General features: G+C 40.2%; 2 protein-coding genes across 5 annotated transcripts in view; both read left to right on the top strand.

Annotated features, from left to right (window-relative positions):
- Nucleotides 1–554: 554 nt before the first annotated feature.
- Nucleotides 555–17,039, top strand: slc25a22a (solute carrier family 25 member 22a). Of its 4 annotated transcripts, none has more exons than XM_044356832.1 (12): nucleotides 555–809; nucleotides 2,892–3,193; nucleotides 9,652–9,852; nucleotides 9,963–10,088; nucleotides 10,246–10,301; nucleotides 10,594–10,684; nucleotides 11,339–11,393; nucleotides 12,114–12,174; nucleotides 12,413–12,557; nucleotides 12,655–12,809; nucleotides 12,893–12,968; nucleotides 13,074–17,039. In XM_044356832.1, exons 3-12 carry the CDS (start codon nucleotides 9,833–9,835, stop codon nucleotides 13,225–13,227), a joined length of 939 nt encoding a protein of 312 aa, XP_044212767.1. In that variant the 5' UTR covers nucleotides 555–809; nucleotides 2,892–3,193; nucleotides 9,652–9,832; the 3' UTR covers nucleotides 13,228–17,039. The 4 variants fall into 4 exon arrangements, with proteins under 4 accessions (XP_044212767.1, XP_044212765.1, XP_044212766.1 ...); XM_044356830.1 differs by having other exon boundaries at nucleotides 555–913; XM_044356831.1 differs by lacking the exon at nucleotides 2,892–3,193.
- A 3,915-nt stretch (nucleotides 17,040–20,954) lies between these two features.
- The window catches only part of LOC122985722 (synaptotagmin-7-like), a 41,510-nt gene continuing 36,005 nt past the window's right edge, over nucleotides 20,955–26,459 (top strand). Inside the window, exon 1 of the mRNA XM_044356580.1 lies at nucleotides 20,955–21,174. Coding sequence (XP_044212515.1) covers nucleotides 21,141–21,174 — 34 coding nt within the window. The 5' untranslated portion in view covers nucleotides 20,955–21,140. The remainder of the gene's footprint in view (nucleotides 21,175–26,459) is intronic.

Here is a 26,459-nt window from a genome sequence, read left to right as displayed (position 1 = left end):
GAAGTGGCCGTTGACTGTATACATATACATATAAACATATTCAGTCAGAGGTTTCAGGGAGAAAAAGTTCCATAATGTTTCAATAGATTATTATTTTTTTGTGAGTGATTTAAGTAGAGAATTCAGTTCTAGGAGAAAAGGTGAGATCATAAGTAGTGATTTTTTGGAAAAAATTCTGTTTGTGGATTAAAAATGTTGCATATAGAATAATGAAAATCAGATATTCAAGGGCACCATCATCTGCATTATCATCGAAACAAATAATATCTTGTACAAATAATAACTTGTAAATGAGTACACAGCAGCTTAAAAAAAGTGAGACTAGATCTGTCAAAATTTTTTTTTGAGGTATTTCACAGTCAAAAAAATAGATGAGAAATGGTTTCTATATTACAAAAAAAAATACAAGAACTATCAATGTATGTAAACTTATCAATAAACCATTTAGCAGGGTGTGTAAAATTTTTAAATGCATAGTCCTTGTTTGAGACCTCCAGAAAAACTTGCCTTTAGCTACACATGTTGGTGTTCAAGGTCACCGGGTTGAGATGAATCGTCACGATGACGCTGGCGACCATCCCCCACCACCCCTACACCTTTTTACTCTGCTGCAAATGAAAAGTGTATCTGTAGTACTTCTACTACGAACCACTAGGGGACCTATTTTTTCATCCCTTTTCTATTTTTTTTTTTTTTACCGGAGTCCTACCAGCCAGGCTGTTCCCCCTCTCTCCCTCCCTCCCTGCTTGCCTCCCTTCACTCCCACCTCTTCTACCTCCCTTCACTGGACTCCTATGCTAGTAACACCGGTAGGTTAGCTATTGTCGGTCTGTCAACCAGAGACATAGAGAGTAGATGCTTTGATTTCACGCTGCAACCACAGCAGAGGAGATAACGGAAACAGCTCTATGTGGTATGTACATACATAACGGGATGTTGTGAATCTAGCGGTTGACTGCTTCAGATTAATGTGTGTATTGCCGTTATAGCCGTTATAATAATCCACCTGGGAATAACGTGAAAGCGAAATAATAAAGCGATATAATAATGCTAAATTAGCGGTTTAGAAACGTTGGACGTGAAACGCTAGCTTGTATTTTTAGGCTGGGATGTGATTGCAATGTGTCAGGGGTTACCGCTGCGATACGAGAGGCAGCAAATAATTTTCCGTTATGTGGCGTTTTCATCATATGGCGGCTTTAAAGATGTAACGGTGACGGCAGGCCTGTTTGCTGACCGTTTACAATCTCAACGGCTATGAGTCACGAATGAATAACCGTTATACTTGTGTCGTTCATGCAAAACGTTATATTTTGCTCATAAAACCAACGAGCCGTTGGGCGCAGGTGTAACTAATATTCACTATCATTTTAGATAGAAACGTGTTATTTTGAGTCTGATGGCTTGTATGGACATTTATTCTTATCATGACGTTTTAACCGTCTTTCTCCCGGAGCTGAGGGGCCACAGCGGCCGCCTTCTGCCGGCTTCCGCTCAGTAGTGAGGGGTGTAATTATCATGTGGGCAGGGATGGTGGTAGTGGAGGGTAAACCCATTTAAACTGTACCCACCTCCTTTTTGATTGGTAGAGGAAAGTGAAGGGGCTCACCTATTGCGAAATTGAAAGAATAATGGAAGATTTAGTATTTCAAAGGATATGTTGACATTTTTTCCAAGTCTGCCTCAAAACAACATTCCTCCTGTTCATACTGGCTATTAAAAGATGCCCTTCAAATGTGCTTTCAATGTAAGTGATGGGAGGACAAACATGTGTCCACACAGTCATTTTGTGCAGAAATGCATTTTAAAAAAGTTATCTGAAGCATATATGAGGCTTCAGCAGTCTGAGTTAGTCATATCAAGTGAATATCTGTCAAATCTACAGTCTTTTTTAGCATCAAATCCCCTTTTTGTGTTTCCCTGTTGAGCTCTGTTGGAAGTACAGTAAAAAAAAGATGGACTTTAGCACCAAAAAGACTGTAACATTGAAAGATATTTACTTGATTTGACTAATTTGGACTGAAGCTTCATATTAGCTTCAGATAAACAGAGGGAGGCTTGTGGATTTTGGCCCCTATCACTTACATTGTAAGTGCATTATGAAGGGATCTTCTAATACCCCATAAAAACAAAAGAAAAACCTATTTCAGTGTGCATTTAGGCACCTGACTGTTGGTTTAAGAATAATTTGAAAAACTGTGAACCCGTCCTTTAATGAAAATGTAAGATTAAATGTCATTATTCCCGAGTGGGTTACCTGCTGGAGGCCATTTATATACACACAACTCACAACTCTGCTGACTCCACACAGACACACATAAGGACACATTTAACTGCTGAGTAAGATGTCAGGCAAACATGCAAACTTTAAAAAAAATGCACACTTTTAGAAGAAGAAACTTTTTTTCCATCACCAGTATATCAGTCAGGTTATGATGAGTCCAGCCAGTGTAATAAAACATGGCTGCAGCCTTGAAATAATTGATGAGGTTAGCCATTCTTGGGTGTAGGGTGACATCCTGGGCTTTCTAATGGAAATGTTGTACCTTTTTGGCTGTAACACTGAACCATTGCCTTACTCTCATTCAGTAGAAAACAATGATCTTGTGTTGAATATTCATTTAATCTGCATGCAGCACTACAGGCATATAGCATTCCCTGAAAGTATGCATAATCCCAAAGGTCAGTGGTATGTGTGCACAGAATGGAAACGACATGTAGCAATGCTGGTGGGATGATGTTGCTGTGTGAAAGTTACAGTCATTTCAGGCCATCTAAGGCCTTACTGTAATCTGCAAACTGAAACCAGATGTTTTTGTGCTAGTATTTGACTTTCTCTCTAAGGGAAGTCCACTCACAGTGGTATTATTATTCCCCAATCAATGCTGTAGGAAAGCTGAGAGGGAGACAAAACAGAGGAGCTACAAGAGAAAAGCCCCGGGTGAGTCAAGAAACTGGGCCACCAGAGATACCTGTGGTGTCAGAGGAGGGACTAAATTCAACACCACCTCTCTGCACAGAGGGGACATTTTATTCTGCCTGAGAAACTCACTGATGACAACAATGCATACTTGTGCAGGTTTAATGGCTGCAACATGAAATCTGTAGCACCTGTAGCGGAAATGTCTTGCTGTGGCCAGATCATAATTTGCACTCCACTGGCTGTAAATGAAGATTGCGAGAGCTTTCATGAGTAGGTATTAGGTTTATAATCCTGATGCTGTAGGGAAGAGGGAATAATAATCAGATTTATCTGTGACACCACAAAATTCATCCCTTGTTTCCGCACTGCTGTAGCTGTCTAAAAATAGGCCGCGTCTTATAAACCATTGAAAAAAAAACATGATAACTATACCAGCTGTCTAGTTTATTTTGAAGAACAGCAGGGTCAGTGATGAGAGCTGTAAAACTCAACACTTTTAGAAATAGCTGATGCAGCAAATGCCGGCAGTAGGGCTGCAACTAACAATTATTTTCATTATCGATTAATGTACCGATTATTCTCTTGATTAATCAATTTGTGTAGTTCATAAAATGTCAGTAAGTTGTAAAAAAATGTCCATCTCAAGTTCCCAGAGCCAATTTATACTCTTAAAAATGTCTTGTTTTGTCTGACTGTAGCCCAAAACCCAAAGATAATCTGTTTACTATCATAGAGGAGTAATGAAAACCAGAAAATACAAACATTCGGGAAGCTGGAACCAGATAATTTTTACCATCTTTACTCAAAAAAATTGCTTAAATGATTATTAAAATGAGTGCCAATAAATTTTCTGTTGATCAGCTAATCGTTTAATCAACTAATCATTGCAGCTCTAGCTGGCAGTAAGTCATATAATCCTAGCACATAGTAGCTTTGCAGTAGACTTAAATAATACTTACTAATTCGTACTTAATTAGAAAAATAATGGCCCCAGAAGGAATGTAAAAGTGAACAGATTGAGTTTTATATTAGATCTGACCTCTGTGCTCTCACAGCTCAGAGAAGTACTCGACATCTGATAGAGGATTGCAAGAGTGTGTGTGTGAAATAGTCCTCTGCTGATGGCTCAGAGTCCACAGTGTGTTAATCAAACCAGTTCATGTGAGACAGATGGATTGGTGACAATAGTTTGCTTTAAGTTTATAAAGGGGGGGCTGTGTGATTCTCATTTCTCTACTGTAGTTTTCGACTGTCATGTGAGGTGAGTGCTGACTATCACAGTGCTTTGTCACTAGTCACTCACTTCCTGTTATCATTAACCAAACTGACTGTTATCAAGTCAGCAAGAACTTTACTCTGTTTGGTGCTCGAGGAAGCAGAGAAGCAGCCAAGAGGGTGTGACAGATAAGGCAGGTTTTTCTCTGGTTGATTTGAATGAATGGGATATAATTTGCATTGAGTTTTGCTTAGTCGATAAACTGGATTTGTCTCCAGATTTGCAGCCTCTGCTGTACAGGTTTATATTTATCTCTCTGTAATTCTTCTGTAAGACATGAATTGGAGCAGATCAATAGATGCAACCAGCTATTCTTTGTCGCCACATCACTTCTTATTCTCTTGTTCTCTTCTTTAGGCTGGCACTGATCCAGTAATGTCAATTCTTGTTTTGTAATGCACCTCTTGTATGCATACTGTTTTGTATTGTTAGAAAGATGAATTGGGTGAATTTCTGCAAGAACGTACATGCATCTGTCTTATTTCAAATGTGGTTTTTTTCATAACTATGCTTATAACAAATTTGAAATATCCCAAGATTTTTGAAACTATTACTACTGTAGCTACCAGTTCCAACATAATTTTCTCCAGCAAACGTATTAAATGTACATTTTCCAAACATACATAGCAGATGCTTATGCTTAATTGCATTGAAACAAATTCCAAAATTAATTCAGTCCAGGTATTATAAACATTTTATCCATTGTGTTTATCTACATATTAACCTCAGAAGTTACAGTCAGGTGACTCTTCTTTCAGGAGAGTTAGAAGACAAGAAATGATCTTGTATTATATTTATGTTCCCTGTCGTTTATTCTATTACATATTTGCACTGCATGTAACATGTGGTGTCATTCATAAATGGTATGTAAATCATTATGCTGACACACTCTCTGCCCCTCCTTTGTGGAATTACATGAGCAGTTTATCAGCATTTTATGTAAAACATTGGTCCATAAACTTTAAAAAAAACTTTTTAGGAAACTTCTAGCACTTGTAAGATTGTGTGCTGCTTTGCTGACGAGATTCTACAAAACTTGTCAGTATCCTTGTCAGTTTTTATTGCCTTATTGTTCAACTTGATGGACAAGGGTCAGAACAGAACTGTTATCTGCGGCAGTTGGTGCCCTAGTAGCTCTTTAATCAAGTGCGTCTGGTGGTTTGTTCAAGGGTCTGAGTTAAGTTGTTACTTAGTTCAAGGTTCTGCATTGCAGGCAAGTTACACAATCACCTTGTCTGTTATTTACTCATCACTGCTTATCTGCGTTAGAGGTACAAACTCAAAATATGACCTCTGTGTGATTGTGTGTGTGTGTGTGTGTGTGTGTGAGATAATTCAAGTCATTCGGGGTCGACTAGTTTGATAAAGAAGATTTTCATTTCAGTTTTTGTCTTCTGTGTCATGTCTAGTCAAATGTAACCCCAATAGCAGAATAATCTAATATTTTGAAAATGCATGCATCTGAGGTGATTTAGTGATACAGTTAGGTGGGGTCTGGAGAGATGAAATACCAATTCCACTGCAGTTTCCTAACACTTTGTTATTTTTTCTCGTGCTGTGAGAATAAAAGGAATTCCTTGGAGATTTGGTTGCTGAGTGATGCCACTGTGCTGTGGACACTGAGGCCAGTTGTTTCCACACAGACTCCGATTGTCGTGACAGGACAGCACAGCCAGGCTATGACTGTAGGTCAAATAAATGTCCTGGTGCAGACACGGTTGTATGGTGTGGATGAACTGAAGTGGACAAGTGAAGCTGCAGGCACGTTAGAGAAGGAGGGAGACGTCACTTTGATGGGTGACTCATGTTCGACTGCGGTACTCTTTACAACCCATAGATTTTATTCTCAGAGTTATTACCAACAACACATATAGTCTTCTGTTAATTATGGTATAAAGAGTTAAATTAAAGTGCTGACTGTGGAGTTAACAGCATGTTGTGTCTGCTCAGGGGGGAAGTCATTGAGAGGAAATGGAGAAACAAAAGTAGCATGCAGTAAGCTGAAAAAGTGGGCTGAGTATCAGTGCTTGGTGAGAAAACGGTGGGATCGATGAGCTTTTAGAGGGAGATGAGTGACGGAGGTGGACTGTGGAGTCTGCTGTGTGAATCTGCAGGGAGCAGAGAGGAGAACACTCAGCCTACAGAGACCAGAGAGGCGGCTCGCTGACCTGCTCTGAACCTCCCCACCCCCCCCTCTCCGCCTCCCTCCTCCACCTCTGGAGCAGCCAGCCAGGGCCTCAAGTCCCCATCCAAACTAAACACACCAGAGCACAGCTGCATTCACGCCGCGCTACAGTTATCAGAAACCTAAACATCCACACATGCTGTGCAGAATCTGAGGAATTAGTGATAGTGGCTAAACAGGGATCTTACGCATATGCACTTCACAAAGAAACCCACAAGTCAGCAAAGATCTGAGTAGGAAAGCTGTGTTTGAGAGTCGTGACTCGTGACTGAGGGAAATGATGGGGGAGGGCCGGTGTGGAGGAGAGAGGAGGAGGCGGGTTGCACACACAGAGGCAGGTTGTGATTGGTGGATGGAGGGGGTGGAGAGAATGAAAGGGGAAATTGGAAGCATCTTTTCACACCGAGGGCACACTGTATCAAAAATAGAGAGCATCTCGGCCACATCCAGCATATTTCATCTGTTTGCTTAAAACGATGATGTTTGTGCACACAGAGGATAGAGCGTCCTCTATACAGTATGACTCTAGTTTCACAATGAAAGAGCTTATGCATAAAACATTAGTGTTCAAGGACACGCATGACGACAGATGTTCCAGTTGTGATAGATTCGTTTAACAGAAGGTAATCCCTCTACAGCGATGGCTACAGCTCTATTTTGAGGAACTGTCAGTAATGTTGCCTAATTACGCTACACAGTGGGTCACAATGGGAAATGTCTCCTGTGCCAATGTCACTATTTTATACCTGATGTATCTTTTAGATAACAAAGGAAACTCTAATAGAGTTTTTGATAATCGACTGTAGGGCTGAGACAATTAGTCAGTTAACTTGTTGATTGCCAAAAAGATAATAATGAACTGATTAATCATTTCAATATTTTTGGGGGATTTTTTTGTCTGGATTGCACTTGTCTCAACAAAATCTACTTATTCCTGTTACATGTTCAGTAATTCATTCTCTTATCTTGTCGTTGACATTTAAACATCGTCCATTTCTCCCATTTCTCTCGACATAGCTCCTCTTAACATTTCCATATCATATATTTCACTCACAGTTTTCAGCCATTCATCCAGTGTTGGTGTTTCCACCTTGTACCATCTCTTCCTAATAGGGTTTTTACGAGCTGCCAACAAAGCTTTCAACAAATATCTGTCTTCTCTTAACACAAGATCTCCTGTCATATTTCTAAAGTACAGTACTATACATGACCTTGGTATATCATAGCCCAGAATTTTGATTATAGCCATACGAACATTTTCCCAAAACTGTACAATTTCAGGACAAATCCAAGATACATAGAAATGATCTACATTTATTGCCCCACATCGTCTCCAACATGGTTGTGCCATAGACAAGTATTTGCTCTTAATTTTGGGTGTAATAAAGAATCTAATTACATTCTTCCAGTAATATTTTCCCCAGATATGTGAGGACGTTGTTGACTGTTGTATTCTCCAAATATGCAACCAATCATCTTCTGCAGTATTCACACCTCTCAGCTTTACATATAGTGTTGTCTTCCCTCTTCTTTCCACTAGGTGCTGATATAATGTAGATATTATTCTATGTTTCTTTGAATAGTGAACTCTAATTATGGATCTAATTATTCCATTTTCATCTAATTTCATATTGTGCTTTATTTCTCTGTCATAAAAGTCCCTTAATTGCAGATATCTGAAGAAGTCCTGATTATATAATGAATACTTTTGTTTAGACTCCTGAAAACTCGTGACATCTTTTATTACTGTGCATAAAGCTGTTACATCATTTGATATCTATTGTTTTAACATCTGAGGGGATAAAATGTCTGTCATAAGCTATCCATCAAAGTAGTCTGAGCTCTTTCTCTAATCTATATTTTCATACTAGATTAAACCACAATTCTAATGTGAATTGAGTGACAGTATCTACCTGCTCGAGTAAATCCTTCGCTACCTCTCTGTCTCCAATGAGGCTTTGAATTTCCCTTCCTTTTACATATCTCTCTAGATTTTTCCATTTTGCTTCGTAGTCTTTAACACACCAGTAAATTACTGGTCTAATTTGTGCTGCCTGGACATATTCTCTAAGGTTTGGCAATGACATACCCCCTTTAAGTTTCCCAAACTGTAATGTTTCGGTTTTGACTCTTGTCCTTTGACCATTCCTTATAAACCTTAAAATAACTTTATCCCAGGCTCTGAACTGTTTCTCAGGTGTCTCGATTGGTAATGACTGAAATAAGTAGACAAGTCGTGGAAGTATATTTATTTTTATAGTAGCTGTTCATGAACTGAAGTCCAGTGGAAGGACACCCCACCTCTCAGTATTATTCACAATGTCCTGATCCACACCCTTTCCTTAGTCTTATGTTATAGGTTTTGGAGTGTTGGTTGATAATACTGGGTCTTTTATTTCATCTGTGTTGTGTTGTGAGTTGTTTCAACTGGCCTCAGTTTTAATTGCAATTGGCGTAAAGCAGTGTTGTGAATTGCAAGATAGCCTGAATTGCTTTCCTAGTTGATCTGTTTTCTTGTATCTTGGCTATTCTTGGTTTGTTTTTATTTGGTGTAGGAATATTTTGCCAGACTAAGGCTTAAAACGATTAACCTGCCACCCCATTTGTATCTGAGGCCTGTATTTGGGGGGCATTTTGGAGTCAGTGTCTGTCTTTGTTTTAGTCATTTGTGGGTTTCACAAGAGTGGGATGAACTGAAGTCAGGACTGCAGGCACTGCCCATCTTTAGCTGCAGCCTGAAAATGAAAACCCACCTCCTAAGACTACACCTCCACACTTCACACTAGCGCTTCAATCTCACATCTCACTTCTTTTAAAAAAAGCACGTGTGATATGGCTCCCAAACACAGTTTTAGCTGTTTTTTTTTGAGAAGGTCACACTTCAGTCTTCTGATGACATCAAGCTTTTGAGTTTTTATGCACTTCCTGTAAATTGCTTTGCACAAAAGCATCTGCTAAATGAATGTAATTTACCAAAAGCCAGTTGATGACAGTAAATTGCGAGAAATTGTTAGAAAATAATGAGAAAGCAATCATTAGTTGCAGCTCTAACCAACTAATGGATTTTCTGAGGTAAAACTTGTGTTTGCAGTATTTGCAGTGTATTTCATGTGGTGTAATACCTTGTTCTTTAGTAAAGCAAGTCCATGTTGTAATATTTGTGAACATTGCTTCATTATAGCTTTTGAAATGCATTGATCCTTTATATCTGTTTGTGGCCACTTTATAAGAGTTTGATGTGAACGTTCCTTTACTTTTTCTTTACAGATATACCCTAACTTGAACTAGCAACAAGTGCAAGGAGTCGAGCAGACGAAGAATAATCCGAAAACACATAATCCAATTTAGACAACAACACTGCTGTAACAAACAACAAAAGAGAAGGACAACATCCAAGTGACCAGCTAACAGACAGATTGACACTTTGACCAGCCAGGGCTTGAGATAAATGGCTGACAAGCAGATCAGGTAAGGCTGAAAATAGAACGACTAAAACGGTTTTCAACAAATACAGCAGCACTGCGGCTTTTCTATGTCATATTTATGTCTCTTTCTCTACCATTATCACCTTCATCCAGTTTGCCTGCTAAATTGATCAATGGGGGGATCGCTGGCCTAATTGGAGTGACCTGTGTGTTTCCCATTGACTTGGCCAAGACTCGCTTGCAAAACCAGCAAAATGGATCTCGCCTTTACACCAGCATGTACGTGCAAACTCAGTACTTTATTCTCACATATGAACAGTCTCTAACTCTCAGAAACCTTTTGGCTGAGTGATAGTCTGACTAATCAGTAGCCTCACCCAGCTTGTCAGCAGATTCTTTTGACTAACATACTACATCTTTTGTATTTGTGTTTCAGGTCAGACTGCCTTATTAAGACCATCCGGTCAGAGGGATATTTTGGGATGTACAGAGGTAAGTTATAAATTATAAGAGGAGATTTTGTCATTGATGTGTTACCAGTGCATAAATGAGAGCATCAAAGCTGTTGAATAGCAAAAGATTCTTACTTTAGGCTGCATATTGAAGCTGCAGACATCAAATAAAGGAATCTGTGTCTGAATGGTACATGCAATTATCTGGAAAAACCTTCCATGGTCAGTCGCCTCATTCTCTCTCTCTCTCTCCCCCTCCTTTTTTCCCTCCCTTTTCTTTTTCTTCTTTGTGCCTCTTTCTTTTTTCCTCTCTGTCCTTTTTATCCTCTCAGGGGCGGCGGTGAACTTAACGCTAGTCACGCCAGAGAAAGCCATCAAATTGGCTGCCAACGACTTCTTCAGGCATCACCTCTCCAAGGATGGGTGAGGCATGAATGTGCTGACAGGCTGAGTGACACACACCCAATCCCCTCATTCGCACTGTGATTAACTGGCGTGTTTACTAACATGTAACCTGACACATTAGCCGTCTGTATTCTCACCAAGGCTCCAGTTAATCCTCCACTATTCTGTCATCTCCTCCGGGGCACCAAGAATTTCACAGTGGTTTGTTAACTGTCTGGTTTGAGGGTACAGAGTTACTCGTATGCGTGTCAGCAGAAAACCAATCTAAAATCAAGTCACCAAGTAAAATTAGCACATTCTGGTATCACATGTCAAACATTAGGAATCATAATCTGAGTGTTGCTGAAGGCAAGCGCCCACTGTCCCCCATGAGTGCTGTCTGCATAGTTAAACCTGAAGATTTCTGGGCATCTATCTCCATCTCTATGGTGACAAACATGCAGGCTGATGAATGATTGACTTGTCTGGCCCGACTGCTTGTGAATTATTAATCTGCCCTTGTGCCTGACATGTTGATATAGAAGACAAAGATTAGCATCAGCAGCGCAAGTGGTGACAACTCTTTTTTCGAAAGACTGCAGAAATAAAGATGTCTGGCTCTTATACTGTCAGGCTGCATGCTTTAATCTGATCTTGTTTTTAATCTTTTTTGTTTGTTTGTTTTTTTTATAGAAAACTCACTTTGGTCAAAGAGATGCTGGCTGGGTGCGGGGCAGGTACATGCCAGGTGAGTGAGTGAGGTGGTGCATTAAGTACATCCTCCTGTTCTCCATCTGGAACTGCTGCCTTTAGCAGCGCTTAATGTCAGCTCACGTACAAACCAGTGGGCCTCAGCCGCAGCCTCATTTGTCTCTGCCTGGAGCTAGAATTAGCCACGACCATATTTAAATGAGAGCTGGTAGTTGCAGAAACATCCTCGCAGTTTGTCCCTGTTATCTGTGATCTGAATGTGACCTGCAACGTTCCATTTTCATGAATGATTTCTAATCACGTAAATGTTGTTATGTTAGCAGATGATACACCGGCAGCTAGATTTGAGTGATCAGATAAGAGGTTGTGAGAGTGCCTGGCCATGTACACTGAGTGAGTGAGTCAGAGGGAAATGCCTGTTGTCAATGAGGCCAAAGGCCTCAAGCTCAAGGAACGTGATTAGATTAAGTGTAGCAGACCTTGGATTAAGATTGCATCTGAGAACATGACCATCTCACCCTTAATCCAGTTAACTAGTTACTACTGCTTGGATTGCAGAGGAAAACAAGAGTTGACATTTAGCTAATGAATGCCAGTAGATTCACACTGGACACACGTTTCTGCCCAACACACTCAGATCTTCATGTCTATACCAATCAATCTTTCAGATTCCATTTATGCACAGAGAAGAAGTCAGCACAGAAATATGTGATTAAACACGCAATTCTAATGAACTACTGTCTCTGTTTTGTTGTAGGTTATTGTCACAACTCCTATGGAGATGTTGAAAATCCAGCTCCAAGATGCTGGACGCATTGGTAAGGGGAAATAAAATGCAGATGGTGGCTCAGCAAAGAATGAAGTGTATGGTGATAAACTGATAAAATAGGGGCCTCATGTGGTCATGTCGGAGATTACAACAGCTTCAGCCTGCTTTCTTATTGTGATGAATTCAAAATGTCTACCCATATACCTGTTCTTAGCGTTGTGTAATCCTTGTCACGGTTTTCATGTAGCTTTAAGTCTGCTGTTAAAAATGTTTCTCATGCTCCACAGCTGCTCAGAGGAAGCTGATGCCAGAGACGGTGGCGGCTGGTACTGTGGAGACCAAGTCCCCAACAGCCATGCAGCTCACCAGAGAATTACTGAGAGAAAAGGGCATTGCTGGGCTATATAAAGGCCTTGGTGCCACATTGCTCAGGTAAAACAGATCTGGAAAATAGTTTGGTGGCAGTTTTAGCGAATAATTGTAATGAATTTTGCTGTGATCATCTGTTTTATTTCTCTCTTTTTCATAGGGATGTTCCGTTCTCCATCATCTATTTCCCCCTTTTTGCCAACCTGAATAACCTGGGCAAAAGAGGCAGAGACGGGCCCGCTCCTTTCTATGTGTCGTTCTTATCAGGCTGCCTTGCGGGGAGTACAGCGGCTGTTGCTGTCAACCCCGTCGATGGTAAGCAGCGGGGCAGCGTTGTTAAAACAATGTGCTCACTGATAGTTGACGTTATGTATTCACCTGAGCTCTGTGTGTTGCAGTGATAAAGACTCGATTGCAGTCCCTGAATCGAGGGAGCACAGAAGACACGTACAGTGGAGTGACTGACTGTATCAGGTGACCTCATTATGTCTTATTGACAATGCGTATAGTCTGCCACAATACCTACTGGCACTGTCTACTGTTTCAGTTTATATAATGAGATTTTTTTTTGCTCTCTAGCAAAATCATGCGTAATGAGGGTCCATCAGCCTTCCTGAAGGGAGCCTACTGTCGAGCCTTGGTCATTGCGCCTCTCTTTGGCATCGCCCAGGTGGTCTACTTCCTGGGTGTGGGTGAATTTATCCTCAGCTTCTTGCCTAAAAAAGACAACTAAAAAGCACCTCCTTTTCTGCCTTTCCCTCCCATAATGCATCACCGCAACTACATGAGGATTCATCTCATTCTGAAAGAAGTTTTTGATCGTATTTTGGGTCAACGCATGACCAATCAGTACATTTTGTTTCAAATTTGTTGTGTTGAATGTTCAAATAGTTTAGGAGGGAGCCTTTGTTTTGCCAAGCTGCCTGTGGTGGCACACACAAATTCCAGTAGGCAGACTCAGCTCAGCTCTCTGGATATGAAGCCACAAATATCAGTTTTGAAGGAATATTGCTTTACGATTACAACATGTTATTGCATTTTTGAATATGATTGTTGAATTTTCGAAGTAGATGCACTGCCCTTGGTTGCTGCAGTTCTGCAAGCTCAACAGTACCTAATAATTTTAAACAGCATTAGCCTCTGAATGATTGAGAAGACCATTGTGATCAATTGAAAATTATAAACTGTAACTACATTAAATGCACAAACCGTACTTAGATACTAAAAATATTTGAGAACACATTTACTAAGAATCTAAGTTAAGATTTTCCCCAAAGCTTATGTCTTAAAATATAGTATTCTTAAAATCAGAGCAAAATACAGTAGATGCCTCTGTTTCAGACAAAGACCCAGGGAATGTGTTGATGTGATACCAGCACACCCCCTATGATCTTTCCTGAGAAGTCACATCCCTTCCTGTAAGTGGCTGTAATGAACTCAGCCATTCAGCTCCGAGCAGACTTTGATTGCCTTGGCTTTTTAAGTGGATCAGGTTCCATCTGATATTTAGCGCTACCACAATGGTTTGACTGTTTTGCCTCTGTGAGAAAGATAGCTGTGTTCCACAATAGACTCAAGAGACAGTGTACAACAATTGAACCCTATGCACTGCCAAACTACATACAACTCTACACAGAATCATAAAAACTGTCAAGCATGTTGTATTGTCTAACCACTCCCGAATCAGTGATGTCACAGTGGGGTTTTTTTTTTCTTTGACGGATGATGGAAAACACCTGCTGTGACATCACTGATTTGATTGTGGCCAGAGAAAAGTATGCTTTAAAAAATTTCAGTCCACAGAGAGAAGCACAAGAGCAGTCTTCTGCCCTGGCTGACTCATTGTGGATTCAATTGAAAGCATTGAACACTAAATGGTTTGAAAGTAATTGTAAAAGAATGCTAGATGATTAGTAGATAATCAGTAATTATGCTGACAAATGGTCAGACATAACCTGCTGAGGCCTCAACCATACAGTCACCCATTGTGGAGCCAGTAAGACCTTAGCTGAAACAGTTCATTTCCCTTTACATCCACATATAATTATCATTGTTTACAGAAGAGTTCACTCTCAATTTAAATTCATGAAACGTGTCCGAACTTGAATTCAGTGGCAGGACCCAAAGAGCTAATGAAAAACCTTTCTTTATCGGAAAATCAAACCAATGTTGTATGATTTTTTACCAAACATCTCTCGCTTGTTTGCTTTAGAGGTTTTGTTTGCTTTAAGCTGCTCGGGAAAGCAGTCCTGTTGTATCTCTTTTATGCATCACCACACTGAATCCCTGCCATTGGTTTATCTTGCCGGAGATCAAGGTGACTTTGATGTGTATTACCCAATCACATTCCTTCCTTGCTCCCACTGTTCAAGCAGGTCCTCACTTGTACTGTTGCACTGTAGATATGCGACGCAACTTTTCAATGTATTATCATTTGTGGGAGTGAGAACTATTTATCAATATTCCTTTCTATAGGCAGTATAGCACTATGTATTTGTGTGTGTTCTTTTTCTGTGTCAAAGTGTCCACCTTAACTATATTGTACATATGCAGATGATATGAACTTTATGTTTTAGGATTTATTGTTTGTTTTGTACATGATGGCTTATTTGCACACCTACCTCTCCAGCTCCCCTCCCCTCAATCCATATTGTGGTGATTTTATGTTATGATGATGTGGACATATCAAATGAAGGAACATGTTTTAATGCAACAAGCATCATTTGAACTTAAATGCAGAATATTGATGAGGGTTTTTTTACTGTATGCAAAGGGGAACACTAGAGTAGATCTTCTTCGATGGCTGCTTGGAGGTGCCATTTCTCCCGAGCTGCTGGTTACGTCTCTGGGTTGGCCTATTGTCCCGTTTCCAAATGTTTTATCAACTAGGACCAAATGAAACATCATATAATGATGATACACATGTAGTTAGCTCTAAGTGAATGACCTGTGGCACTACTGAAACAGTTCTGGAAATTGAATATACCCTGGACAAGGCCAATAGTGACCTGTGGACATCAGACATTAAATTTAACATCTGTCTTTTTGAATGGTGCTTCTTTCATGAGGTAGCTCCAATATGACAGTGGCAGCACTAATGACTAAGGCTGAATCACTTGCTAGCGAATGTCAGCATTATCAATGTCTTAACTGAAAGCCATAGGTCAGGGAGGGACAACAGAACTGCTAGACATCGACTGGCACCTCCAGCCGTGATGACAGATAGCAGCTGAGCCACAGGAAAAACGGCAAAAGACCTGCCTACTCGTGTGAGCTCGTCTTCATGAATTACTGTTGTAGTTTTATCGACATTCCGATTGCCAGTTCATCTCACGTACGGTGTTCTTGTGATCACAATGCCTATTTTTGTGTTGTTGAGATTATTGTTATGATTTTTAAACCCCCACTCCCCCACCGCACCCTGTTTTCAGATTATTTTTTCTGTTTTTGGTTGAATCTTGAAAATGTCGTACAAGTCATTTAGTTTTACTCAGCTGTGAATTTTCACTGACCTTGTGCATTTGGTTATGTATGCGTTTGTGTGTCTGACTATGTAGTGCTGTAGTTGTTGTGTAGTTGTTGGCGTGACACTGCGGTATTTTTCTCTTTGTCAGTCCCATGCTGTCTTCCCCCTCTTCCCCTCTATCTCTCACACTCCTCTGCCATCCTTTCTCCCCTGCATCCGTCGCCGGGGTACAGGTTAATGCAGAGGAGCTCTAAAACACCAAATGTATGACTTAGAGTGTATACAATCAAAGAAAGCACAAAAGGATTATTAGGCACAAGAGATCACATGGCCCACGGTGATTATACTCAGACAAAGACCTTGGATGTGAATCTTGACATTGAAAAAGGGTGTGCTGCTTTTGCAGACACGGATTGAAGTCTGAAATGTATTTCAGTGGAGATGTTGATTGAAATTTTAGTCTTGCAGGAAACTTAATCGATGTCTGTAAAACTTGATTCATAGGGCTGAGATGGGTCATTATATGAGACCCACTATCAGCAGTTATCCACAAAATGTATATCACCTACATATTCTAAATGAATCAGATATAAGAATGTAACTTAGATATTATAAGATGTATTATAATTATATTAAAGAGATTATTACATTTTAATCTAAAGATTTGTGTTTCACACATTCACTGAAAAATTAATGAACCAGCTCACTGATATGCAATAAGTAGAAGCCACACACTAGGAAAACAAACAAACAAACAAACAAAACAAACAGGAAAAAAACACAACACAACGTGTTAATCACAACATCACACAATGTATGAATAATGCAACCGGGGACCTTGGAGGCCTTTTGGGGTCTGAGCTCTCTTCATGTTCTCTTCCTCCAAGAGGAACTGTGCATTAGCACTTTAAAACACGGACCCCCACCCCACTGTCCATCTATAATGTCTCTGTGAATATGTGTGGTGAATGACACAGTCGTCTGAGACATTATTTACAATGCAATGAAAAAAAAAACTAATAAAATCTTGTGTTCCCTGTCACAATTTGCTGTTCAATAAACTGACTGTCCTTAACTCACTGGGGTTACACTTTTTTTTTTTTTACACTTATCTGCTTCGGTCCAGTAGTCATCTGACAGAATACAAAAGAACTGACACTACCGTTTTTGTCTGCAAAAGTGCTGTGAAAACCAAACAGTATAGGGCAATGTTTTGAAGAGAGGGAGGATGACATTGTGGCTCCCCGGGGCACAAGAACAGCTGAGACCGTTGCGATGTGATGATTTGCTGCTTTTGTGGAGCCACCAGGTGTCAGTGTGGGGTCGCAGGAGAGCTGTAGTCCTGCAGTAGTAGGAGAGGGAAGGGTGTCAGCAGGGCTGTACACTACAGGTGTATGCTAAGCTTGGGTGGTGTGGCAGTAAATCACAGGCTCCGATCTCACTCTCCATCTAGCTATCTTATTCTCAGTCATGCTAGTTTCTATCTCTCCCAGATGTGATACAGCTTATACACAGAGATGCCTTTCTAGCTTGTGATATTTGTGGTTCCACTTGATAACTGAGGTGTTTCTGCATGTTTATAACTTGCATGATAAGAATATGGAAATGTGTTTTCTTGTGGATTTGCATATAATGTTAAAGGTCGATTCCTGCATGTTTCAGCAGAACTGATGTTATGACAGGGGTTTATTCATTAGTAATCCCCTGGTGTCTGCTATGTAGTCAACACTACTGTTTTGAGCAGTCGTTTCCAGGCTGCTATTTTGCAGCATCCCGCAGCATAATTACATCATAGCACCTTCATGTAACCCTGCACGCACATGCACACACACACACACACACACACACTGCTGTTTTTCTATATGTTTGTGTCTCTGTATCCAGGTTTTATTTCAGCCAGAGTCAGATTTCATATTGAATTTTGTGCCTCATTGAGAGACTCCTTTCATCAGACTATCTACTCCAGTGTTTACACACACATCACACACACACACACACACATACACACACGAGAGATTAGCCAAAGGCTCCGTTTACTACAACGACAAGACTTTGAAATATAGAAATGAGCACCAGCCTGTTCTTATGCTCCTTCAAATCCCTTTCATGTGTCATGACTTAAGCTTCCACACCATGAACTATTATTAGCCTTTCATGCTTTCGAGCAAGAGGAGAAGGTGGAGAGGAAAGGTAGTCTTAAGTTGAGTTTAAAGGGAGAAACTGATGGAGGGAAGAGAAATCAAGAGGTGGAGACAGTAGAGGACCATCGATAAAAGGAGCAGAGAGCCGGAGGAAGGGAGGGGATGGTGGTGATGTGTATATAGGTCACTAAATCAATGGGAATCAGGTTTTTGAAGGGGAGAGAAGGGGGTATTTATAGATACCAGTGGAGACAGATGCATCAGTGACAGGCACAATGATGCTGGGAGCACAGGAGGGGAAAAAAATCTGGGAATAGACTGTGGTCAAATTAGTCCGCAGAGAATTCTTAGAACAAATGGCAAAAGATTCTCAATAGTGAACAAATAGCACAGAGCGAAGTGCAAAACAAAATATAATCAAATGGAAATCACTGCAGGATGCTTTGAGCAAATGACCTTCCCAGCTCTATTGACAAAGCGCAGGCAAACTGTTAGTTGCGGTATTGCAAATGCACACAGCATTTGCATCTACGGTGCAGCTCTACTCATATCCTATTGAACTGTAATCTGTGAGATCAGAGAAGCACATGATTGAATGGAATATTAGCTTTCTATTTTGCTGGCTTGTAAGGAGAACCTGCATATTTATTACTCCAGCACACTGAGAGCCACTGAAAGGCTGTGAAGTACAATAAACACCTTACAGACTTGTATGGATGGTCTCTAATGATTTACATTTAAATACATTAATTAAACAACTTTATTCCCACCATTTCTACCGAATGACCATGAGGACATGCTGGCTTGGTGCTTTAGTTTTAATAACTGTCATAGAGCCCCTCATTGCTTATCCCATTTATTTTATAATGTCCCATGTCTTAGTCTACCAGTTTCATGTAACAAGACATTCCATCACAAATTGGAAATTTGCTCTGAGTAGAAGAGGAAAAAATAATTGAAGAAATTGTTTTAAATTGCCTTCCGACTGTCTTTTTTTCTAGGACTAAGTCAAGGTCACGGACAAATTGTTCCTTCTCCACTTACAGGGCTGCCTATGTGTGATGTAAGACAGTCTGAATAAAGAGTGCTAAAATAATCTACATCTCATTTCTGCATCTAATTTAGGGAGTATCTGCATAGCAGCCACATCACCTTGCATCAAAAACCGGCAGAGGATGCACCCAATTACTCGCTGAGAGCTCTTAATCTCTGGCCTGTGCCTAATAATGAAGTCAATAAACTTGCATAGGTAAGTGTCTTGAATAAAAGGCCATCTGACCATCGTTTGTATAAAGAAGAGATATGGATGGCAGGTGCGGCCTGTTTGAAGTGACAGGGCCAGATGGGTTCCTCCTTTCCTCACCTTATACAAGTGTTCACTGACTCCGAAGCAGAGTTTTCATAAGATTTTACAAATTGGTGCATTAAAATGTGTCACTCAGACCACAGTATGTTGTTGCTTTAAAAACTAATCTGTCATAGAGGCTTAAGAGAGCCAGTAATGGAAAGTAACTAAGTACATTTACTCATATATACATTTTTGAGGTACTTACACATATAATGTTGCTATATAATTCACTGCATTTCAGAGGGAAATGTACCTTTGACTCCCCTACATTTATTTGATAGCTCTAGTTACTTTACTCAATAGTTCTGATTAATTAAACAATTAATCTAGTGCATACGTTGCCACCGAAATGTGACAAATATTCATCACTTTTTCTCTTTTTATTAATCTTTAAATGTCTTATTTTATCCAACTAGCAGTCCTAAACTCACATATATTCAATTTACAAAGATGTAAAATAGAGAAAGTTTAACATCCTCATACTGGAGAGGCTGAAAATAATGAATCTTTGTTATTTTTGCTTGATAAATGACCAATAATCAATTATCAAAATGGCTGGCAATTCACTTTGTGCTGATGGATGATTGATGCCGATTGATTAATCGCCTTTTCGTTTCATCTGCACTAAACAGTTTACACACAAAACATACGATCGTATTACAGATTATGATCCATCTTTATAGAGGATTAAACGCAGTAGTGTGTAAGGAAGCAAATATCAGCTCAACACTTACCACATTAATGCATCAGTGATAACAATAAACCAATAATATACATGCATCTATACAGTGAGGGACATTTTACATAATGATACTTTTACTGAAAACTTGTACTTTACAAACATTATATTGAAAACTACCCCCTAGTTAATGGACAAAATATTTTCAATTAACTTTTTTCAATATAATGCCCTCCAGTGCACCAACACCACTCTCTATGACCTCAATAATAGGCCTAAACATAAAGTAGAATTATCACTTTTCTGACAATGTCAGCAAAAACTGAAAATGTACAAGCTTCATAAAAGTAGAATTTATGTCAGAGCTGTTGTGTTGAATCACATTACAGTGCACAGGTGTTCCTAATAAAGTGCTCAGTGAGTATATTTTGATGGTAATACTTGTGTTCTTTTAATCCTGTGTGATTTTGAATGCTGTATTTTTATATGGGGGTGGTACTTTTGCTCAAAAGATCTGACTATTGAACATCCTTTTAATCCAGGTAAGCCCTGTCTGAACCCCACGGGTGGGCTGTAAATACAGTGCTCATATATACTGTATTTGATGATGGTCCACAATTTTAATTGATAAATGAAATGAAGGCATCAAGAACCGCACGTGGCAGCAGAGCAAACAGGCGGCAAAGACTTCTTTACACAGCTGCAAAAGTCACTTTTCCCCATTTTGTCCTCTGAGCCACTGAGAACTGGTGGTTATTAGAGAGAGAGAGAGAGTGAGGGAGGGAGAAAGAGAGAGAGGGAGAGAGGAGGGAGGGAAATAGTGAGAGTCTCAAACTGGTTAGACTACCTATCCACTAGGAGGAGAGGAGAGGCTGTTGAGGAGCAGCAAAACAATAAACAGCTACTACTACACAACCAACATCAGCGGAGTTCACGACACACGCCAGAGGAGTACCAACACAATAATTGAGACAACGCCATCGCATTTTTGCCTCGGAGTGAACTAACAGCCATGTATCTGAACAGGGAAGAGGACAGTAGCAAAGGTAAGATCCTGTACAAGAATTGCCACTCTTTGCGAAGAGCATCCTGACAGTTTCAAGGTGTTTCATTTCTGACCCGCTGTGTCTCTTTGAGGTTGTCATAAAAAGGAGGGCTTTTTTCCCCTTTTTTTTCTTTTTCACTGTCACACATCCCTCCCGTTAACGTATTTTTTTTAACACCCTCATCCTTTTGGCATGAACCGGTGATGTTGGTGAAAAGTGTGGGCTGTTATTATGTAATAGCAGTGCAGTTAATTGCCTCCTAGGAGGATGCTTATCATGAACCCATTCCTGCATTTATTTCAATGCACCGTGGAGGATTAATTGTGAACCTGTTGTAGACGGAGACACTTTTCATCATAGGTATGTTTTGGCCGGTGTGCACTGCCTTGTGTTGTCAGTGTTTTAGACATTTATAATACCTACTTAAGGGCAACATAACACAAGGTCAAAGCCTCTAGCTACAATGAAACCCAAGTAGGTTATTTATGGTGCTTTACAGCTTCCGACATCCTGCAAAAAATAAAAAGGAAATGGGATGTAGCTTGCTTAACGGGGAAGAGATAACCGTGCAGCAGCGAGAGGGGTAAAGAGGGTACAAAGGAGGCATATTTGAGTAATCTCTCCCACGTGTTGTTGAGGCGTGATTTCTTCTCTCATCGGGCGTCCAGAAACACACTCGACTCGTGTCCCCTGCTGTTACCATGAAGCATAAATAACTCTCTGGGGCTAAGAGGTAATGCTAATTACCACCTAAATCTTCAGGTTATACGAGAATAACACCTGCTGCTACCGAGGAGGGAGAGGAGGTGAGGAGGGGGTGTGAAAGAGCAAAAGGCAGAGTGGGAGGAGACATTTTTTTGTTCATTTCCCTGTGATGTGAGACAATGTGAGCTCACCACACACACACACACACACACACACACACACACACACACACACACACACACACACACACACGAACAACAACATGATACTGTACGGGGATGTGTGCAAGAAGCAGCAGCAGCAGCAGCTGCTGCATATAGGATAGGACAGTGGCTTGCAAATGATGATGCAAATCTCCGGATGTTAGCCTGAACATATTGATGCAGAGCTCTTAAGGAAAAAAAAGATGCACGAATTCTGTCAGGATAACCAGAATTTTTTTTGTCCTATTTAGTAAGAAAGGACAGTAAGGTCACTGTGAACTCCACAGAAGCGAATGTGTCCCAATATGTATATTAAGGGAATAGTTTTTAAAACCCTCCCAATTAGCGTGAGTTGTAATGTAATGACGTTTTAGTCCCGCTGTGGTTGCTTGGTAACGCGCTCCCAACGGTTGCAAGTTCTCAACGGTTTTCGAGAAATATGCAACTAGGTTACAAGTTTCAGTCAGGATACTAAAGCCCCTAAATTTTGTTAACGCTATTGTCTCCCTTTTAAACTCATATGTACGCTAAATTAAACTGAATTACACCAAATTACATACATTGTAAGTAATTAAACATTAGCTAGGTAATGTTTGCCGTATTCCAGTTGATACTAGCTTCAAGTATTGCCAGGATGCTACTTGGTGTTTTGTCAGGATTGAATGTGGTTAGGTGAGTTAATTACTGAATTATTGTTAACTGCTGCGCTACCTGCTAGGATGGCGATGTTGGTTGGCTGGTTCGACTGAAATATCTTGACAACTGTTGGATGGACTGCCATGAAATTTGGTATAGGTTAGACATTCATGTTCCCTAGAGGATGAATGAATGAATAATCTTTTTTGATATTCTGCTCATTTTTCTTTGTGGATGAATTGTCTTAACAACCATTGGATGGTTTCCTGTGACATTTGATGCAGCCAAATCCCCCCCCAGAGTTGTTATAACTTTGGTAATTTTCAGACTTTTCATCTGGCGCCATTGTCACGTCAACATTTCAGTTCCAATACTTCAATTTATGACCAAAAACAAGAGAAAAACCAATGCCAACATCAGTCTGTGCTGTGTTTTTAGTGCAAATTAGCATGTTAACACACTAAACTAAGATGGTGACATGGTAAATAATACTTACAAAACATCTACATGTTAGCACTGACATTAACATTTAGCTCAAAGCACTACTGTGCCTGAATACAGCCTAACAGAGCTGCTAGCATGGCTGTAGACTGTTGGTGTTGTTGAAGGTCATAGAGGTAGAAGTATAAAAAACTGTGGTATGTGGGACTTTAGGTCTGGTGGGTTAGGTGACGAAAGACAATCAGGTGTGGCAGTGGGAAGTGCTCAAGTAATAAAAAGCAAGATGTTGAGAAATGAGTGTACTTGTAACTTGTTAGAATTGGGGGTTATTAGGTCCAGGCAAAGACAAAATGTAGCTTCCAGGCAGTAAGAAATAAATGGACTGCAATTAAAGTAGTAAAGTTATGAGTAGGCTGACTGCTAATGTGTTGGGGCTTCTCTTTTAAGTAAGGAACTCTTGATACTTGATTGGCGCGCCATTAATTGATTTAAGCGAGCGGGTGTTCCTTTCCAGCGGGTGTTTCCCTTGTGGCCTTTAAATTCACACCGCGTCTCAAGGTGGAGTGGCAGGGAGAGGGAGAAAGGTCTACCGTGGACATATTGATTATGGCCTCAGAGGATTAAAGGGGGATGAGGACAAACAGGTTGATCATATGTGAGCCTGACAATCACAGAAACTGCTGGCCACTGTCAAATAACATCTGAAATCAGACTGGATGTGGGCTCTGATCAATACTGAACTTAGGAAAAAAGTAAATTGTAGAAAGTGGAAAGGGCTGAATGCTGGGGATAATGTGGCACCCTATTATTGTCTCTTCAGTGTGACGGCTAAATGGCTCATTATATATACCCACTGGAAAACATTCAACAACTATTTAGACTACTTACTGATGTTCAAAATGCAGCAATGTGAGCTCCAGCAGGGTTTGATTGTAGGCCATTAACATACAACTTGGAGATGTTCAGACCATCCAGCCCACATACACTTCTCTTAATTTGATGAAAATAAAATACATTAATATTTAATTATTTAATGGGGAAGTGTACTCTAATCAGCAGATGAATTGGACTTTGAACAAAACTCTCACAAAGCCAAAAATAACAGGATGAGTGTTCCTGCTTGTGATGGGTGTGGCATTCATTTGCTTTTGGCAACAGGAGGCATTTGTTTACTTTTTGAGACTAAACACTTAAGGGCATAGGCAGAATAAACAGTATTTCACAGTAAAGGCCAATTCATGCTTTCCGCGTTCTGCGGACAGCTGTGGTCTTGCGGATGTGCACGTGATTCCATTCATACTTTTTTTTGAGGTCCGCGGACATAAACACGTTACAGGAGTGCATGCTAGTAAACAGGCTTGCAGCGTGATAACTTTCCAGAGTTGTAAAATCCAATCTGTGTGTATTACAAACCGCTGTGCAGTGTTTTTCTGGCTGTTCAGCCTTTAAACGCAATAATCTGTTACTCCGACTGGACTTGCTGGATTGTTTTTCATTGTCTCACTGGCCCACACCAACACAGCCCCTTGTATTGTTTTACGCAGGGTTGTTTTCAGTCTGAATGCAGCTTTGGAGTTCCTGAATGTTGCTGAACAACAAGAAAAAGTCCAAAAAAAAGACGGTAGACGAGACAGGCATTCCTGTTTACTTTTCTAGCACATGCGCAGTTGACGTGATTGCTATGTGTACAAATTTTGACTGCATGCGGACATCCACAGAGGGGCCGCATGGACCCTCGTGGACATGGGCGGATGTGGAGAGTATGAATTAGCCTTAATTGTGCTCAAACACTAGAGATGTTAAACCAGTGACCATTTGAAACACAGGACAACTGAAACACCATTCATGACACTAATAGTTGAGGCTGGTGACACTAATAGTTCCTAAAGTAAAAGAGGTCTAAGGTTTTGAATGTTACAGAGTTTAGGTTTAATCTTTGTAGAGTTGACAGGATTAGTCAATTTTGCTGGATTAGTCAATGTGAGAATTTGCTGCTTTTCTTTATCTTAAATGATAGAAAACTGAATATGTTTTGGTCTTGGACTGTCAGTTGGTCAAAGTAAGCAATTTGTCACAGCTATGAAAAATTGTGAAAAACCTTTGACTATTTTCTGATAATTTTATGGATAAAATGATTATTTGATTATTGGAGAAAATAATCAACAGATTAATCGATGATGTAGGCTAAATAATTGTTAGTTACCCTATACGTATGTTTGTGTGTAAAATTTAATTGTAACTCTTTCTGTTGTAGAATTATAAAGCAGAAGTCTAATTTTATATCTGTGGATTGAGTTTGTGTGTCGCTTACACATGATAGTGTGTGTTTCTCCTTTTTAACTATCACCAGCAAGTGTGAAAAATCTGTCAGGCAGGCGGCATCATCACCACCACATGCACAAGTAGAAGACCATCCCTACTTGTGAAATGTCTGTGTTATACAGCATGGGGAGATTCACTTCTCTTCCCACTTCAGCAGTCATTTCAGCTGAAGTCAGACACCAAAGGTTTTTTTTTTTTTCCTTCAACTGAAACTCATTGCAGTTTTCAGCTTGGCACACAGCAGGGGACCAGTAAGTGAAGAGCTTTCCTGCTTCGTCTATTGATGACTGTTTTGATGAAATGACTGCAATAGATTTGTTGGACAGTAGCTGATGCCTTTATTGATTGGTTCCACCGAGGGAGAATGGTTCAGGTACAGGTTAGGATTGGGGAGACATGTTCAGAGAGGGAACCTGTGGTTGACTGACTTCATGTATTATGCATGTAATCACCCTGATCTGTATAACTGACAACAAGAGGTGGATCAGTAATGTGGAGCAATGTCAGCTCAGGACATTTTCCTCTGTTGTCTTATTGCATTGTCCAGCACAGTCTAGTGCAGAATAAAACTCAACGTAGTTAATGATGTTATGTCATAATGAAGTAATCAGTGTAGAGCGTCACTTGTTTGCTTAGCTTCATAAAGTATTTACCTTCTGTTTGCCATTGTTTTGTTATCTTACTCCTTTTTGTGGTGCTAAGTCTGGAGGCGGAGTTTGTGCATCAGGGACAAATTTCTCTAAATTCATTTGATGTGTGGTCCTGTACTCTATCTGGCACCCCACACTACCTACCACTTGAATATGATATATAGTAATACCCTCAGGTTCATTATTGATTTAGGTTGATGCTAGCCTTGGATTTGGGCTGGAGTCCAGGCCTCCGGCCGGGGCTAACAATCTAAATGACTTACGTTTGGCATGTGGAGCCTGCACTAAGAGAGCTCCTCAGGTGGAGTTTATTCTTTGGCCCTTTGGC

The sequence above is a fragment of the Thunnus albacares genome, chromosome 7 (assembly GCF_914725855.1).
Source record: "Thunnus albacares chromosome 7, fThuAlb1.1, whole genome shotgun sequence".
Lineage (NCBI taxonomy): Eukaryota > Metazoa > Chordata > Actinopteri > Scombriformes > Scombridae > Thunnus > Thunnus albacares.
The sequence above is the reverse complement of the archived record's forward strand: the minus strand, read 5'-3'. Positions and strand labels throughout refer to the sequence as shown.

Bases quoted from the DNA above. Each gene is read 5' to 3' on its own strand.
- slc25a22a (XM_044356831.1), top strand. From the start codon at position 9,833: ATGGCTGACAAGCAGATCAG. The intron at 10,302-10,593 runs GTAAGTTATAAA...TTATCCTCTCAG, and splicing joins ATATTTTGGGATGTACAGAG to GGGCGGCGGTGAACTTAACG. The intron at 11,394-12,113 runs GTGAGTGAGTGA...GTTTTGTTGTAG, and splicing joins GCGGGGCAGGTACATGCCAG to GTTATTGTCACAACTCCTAT.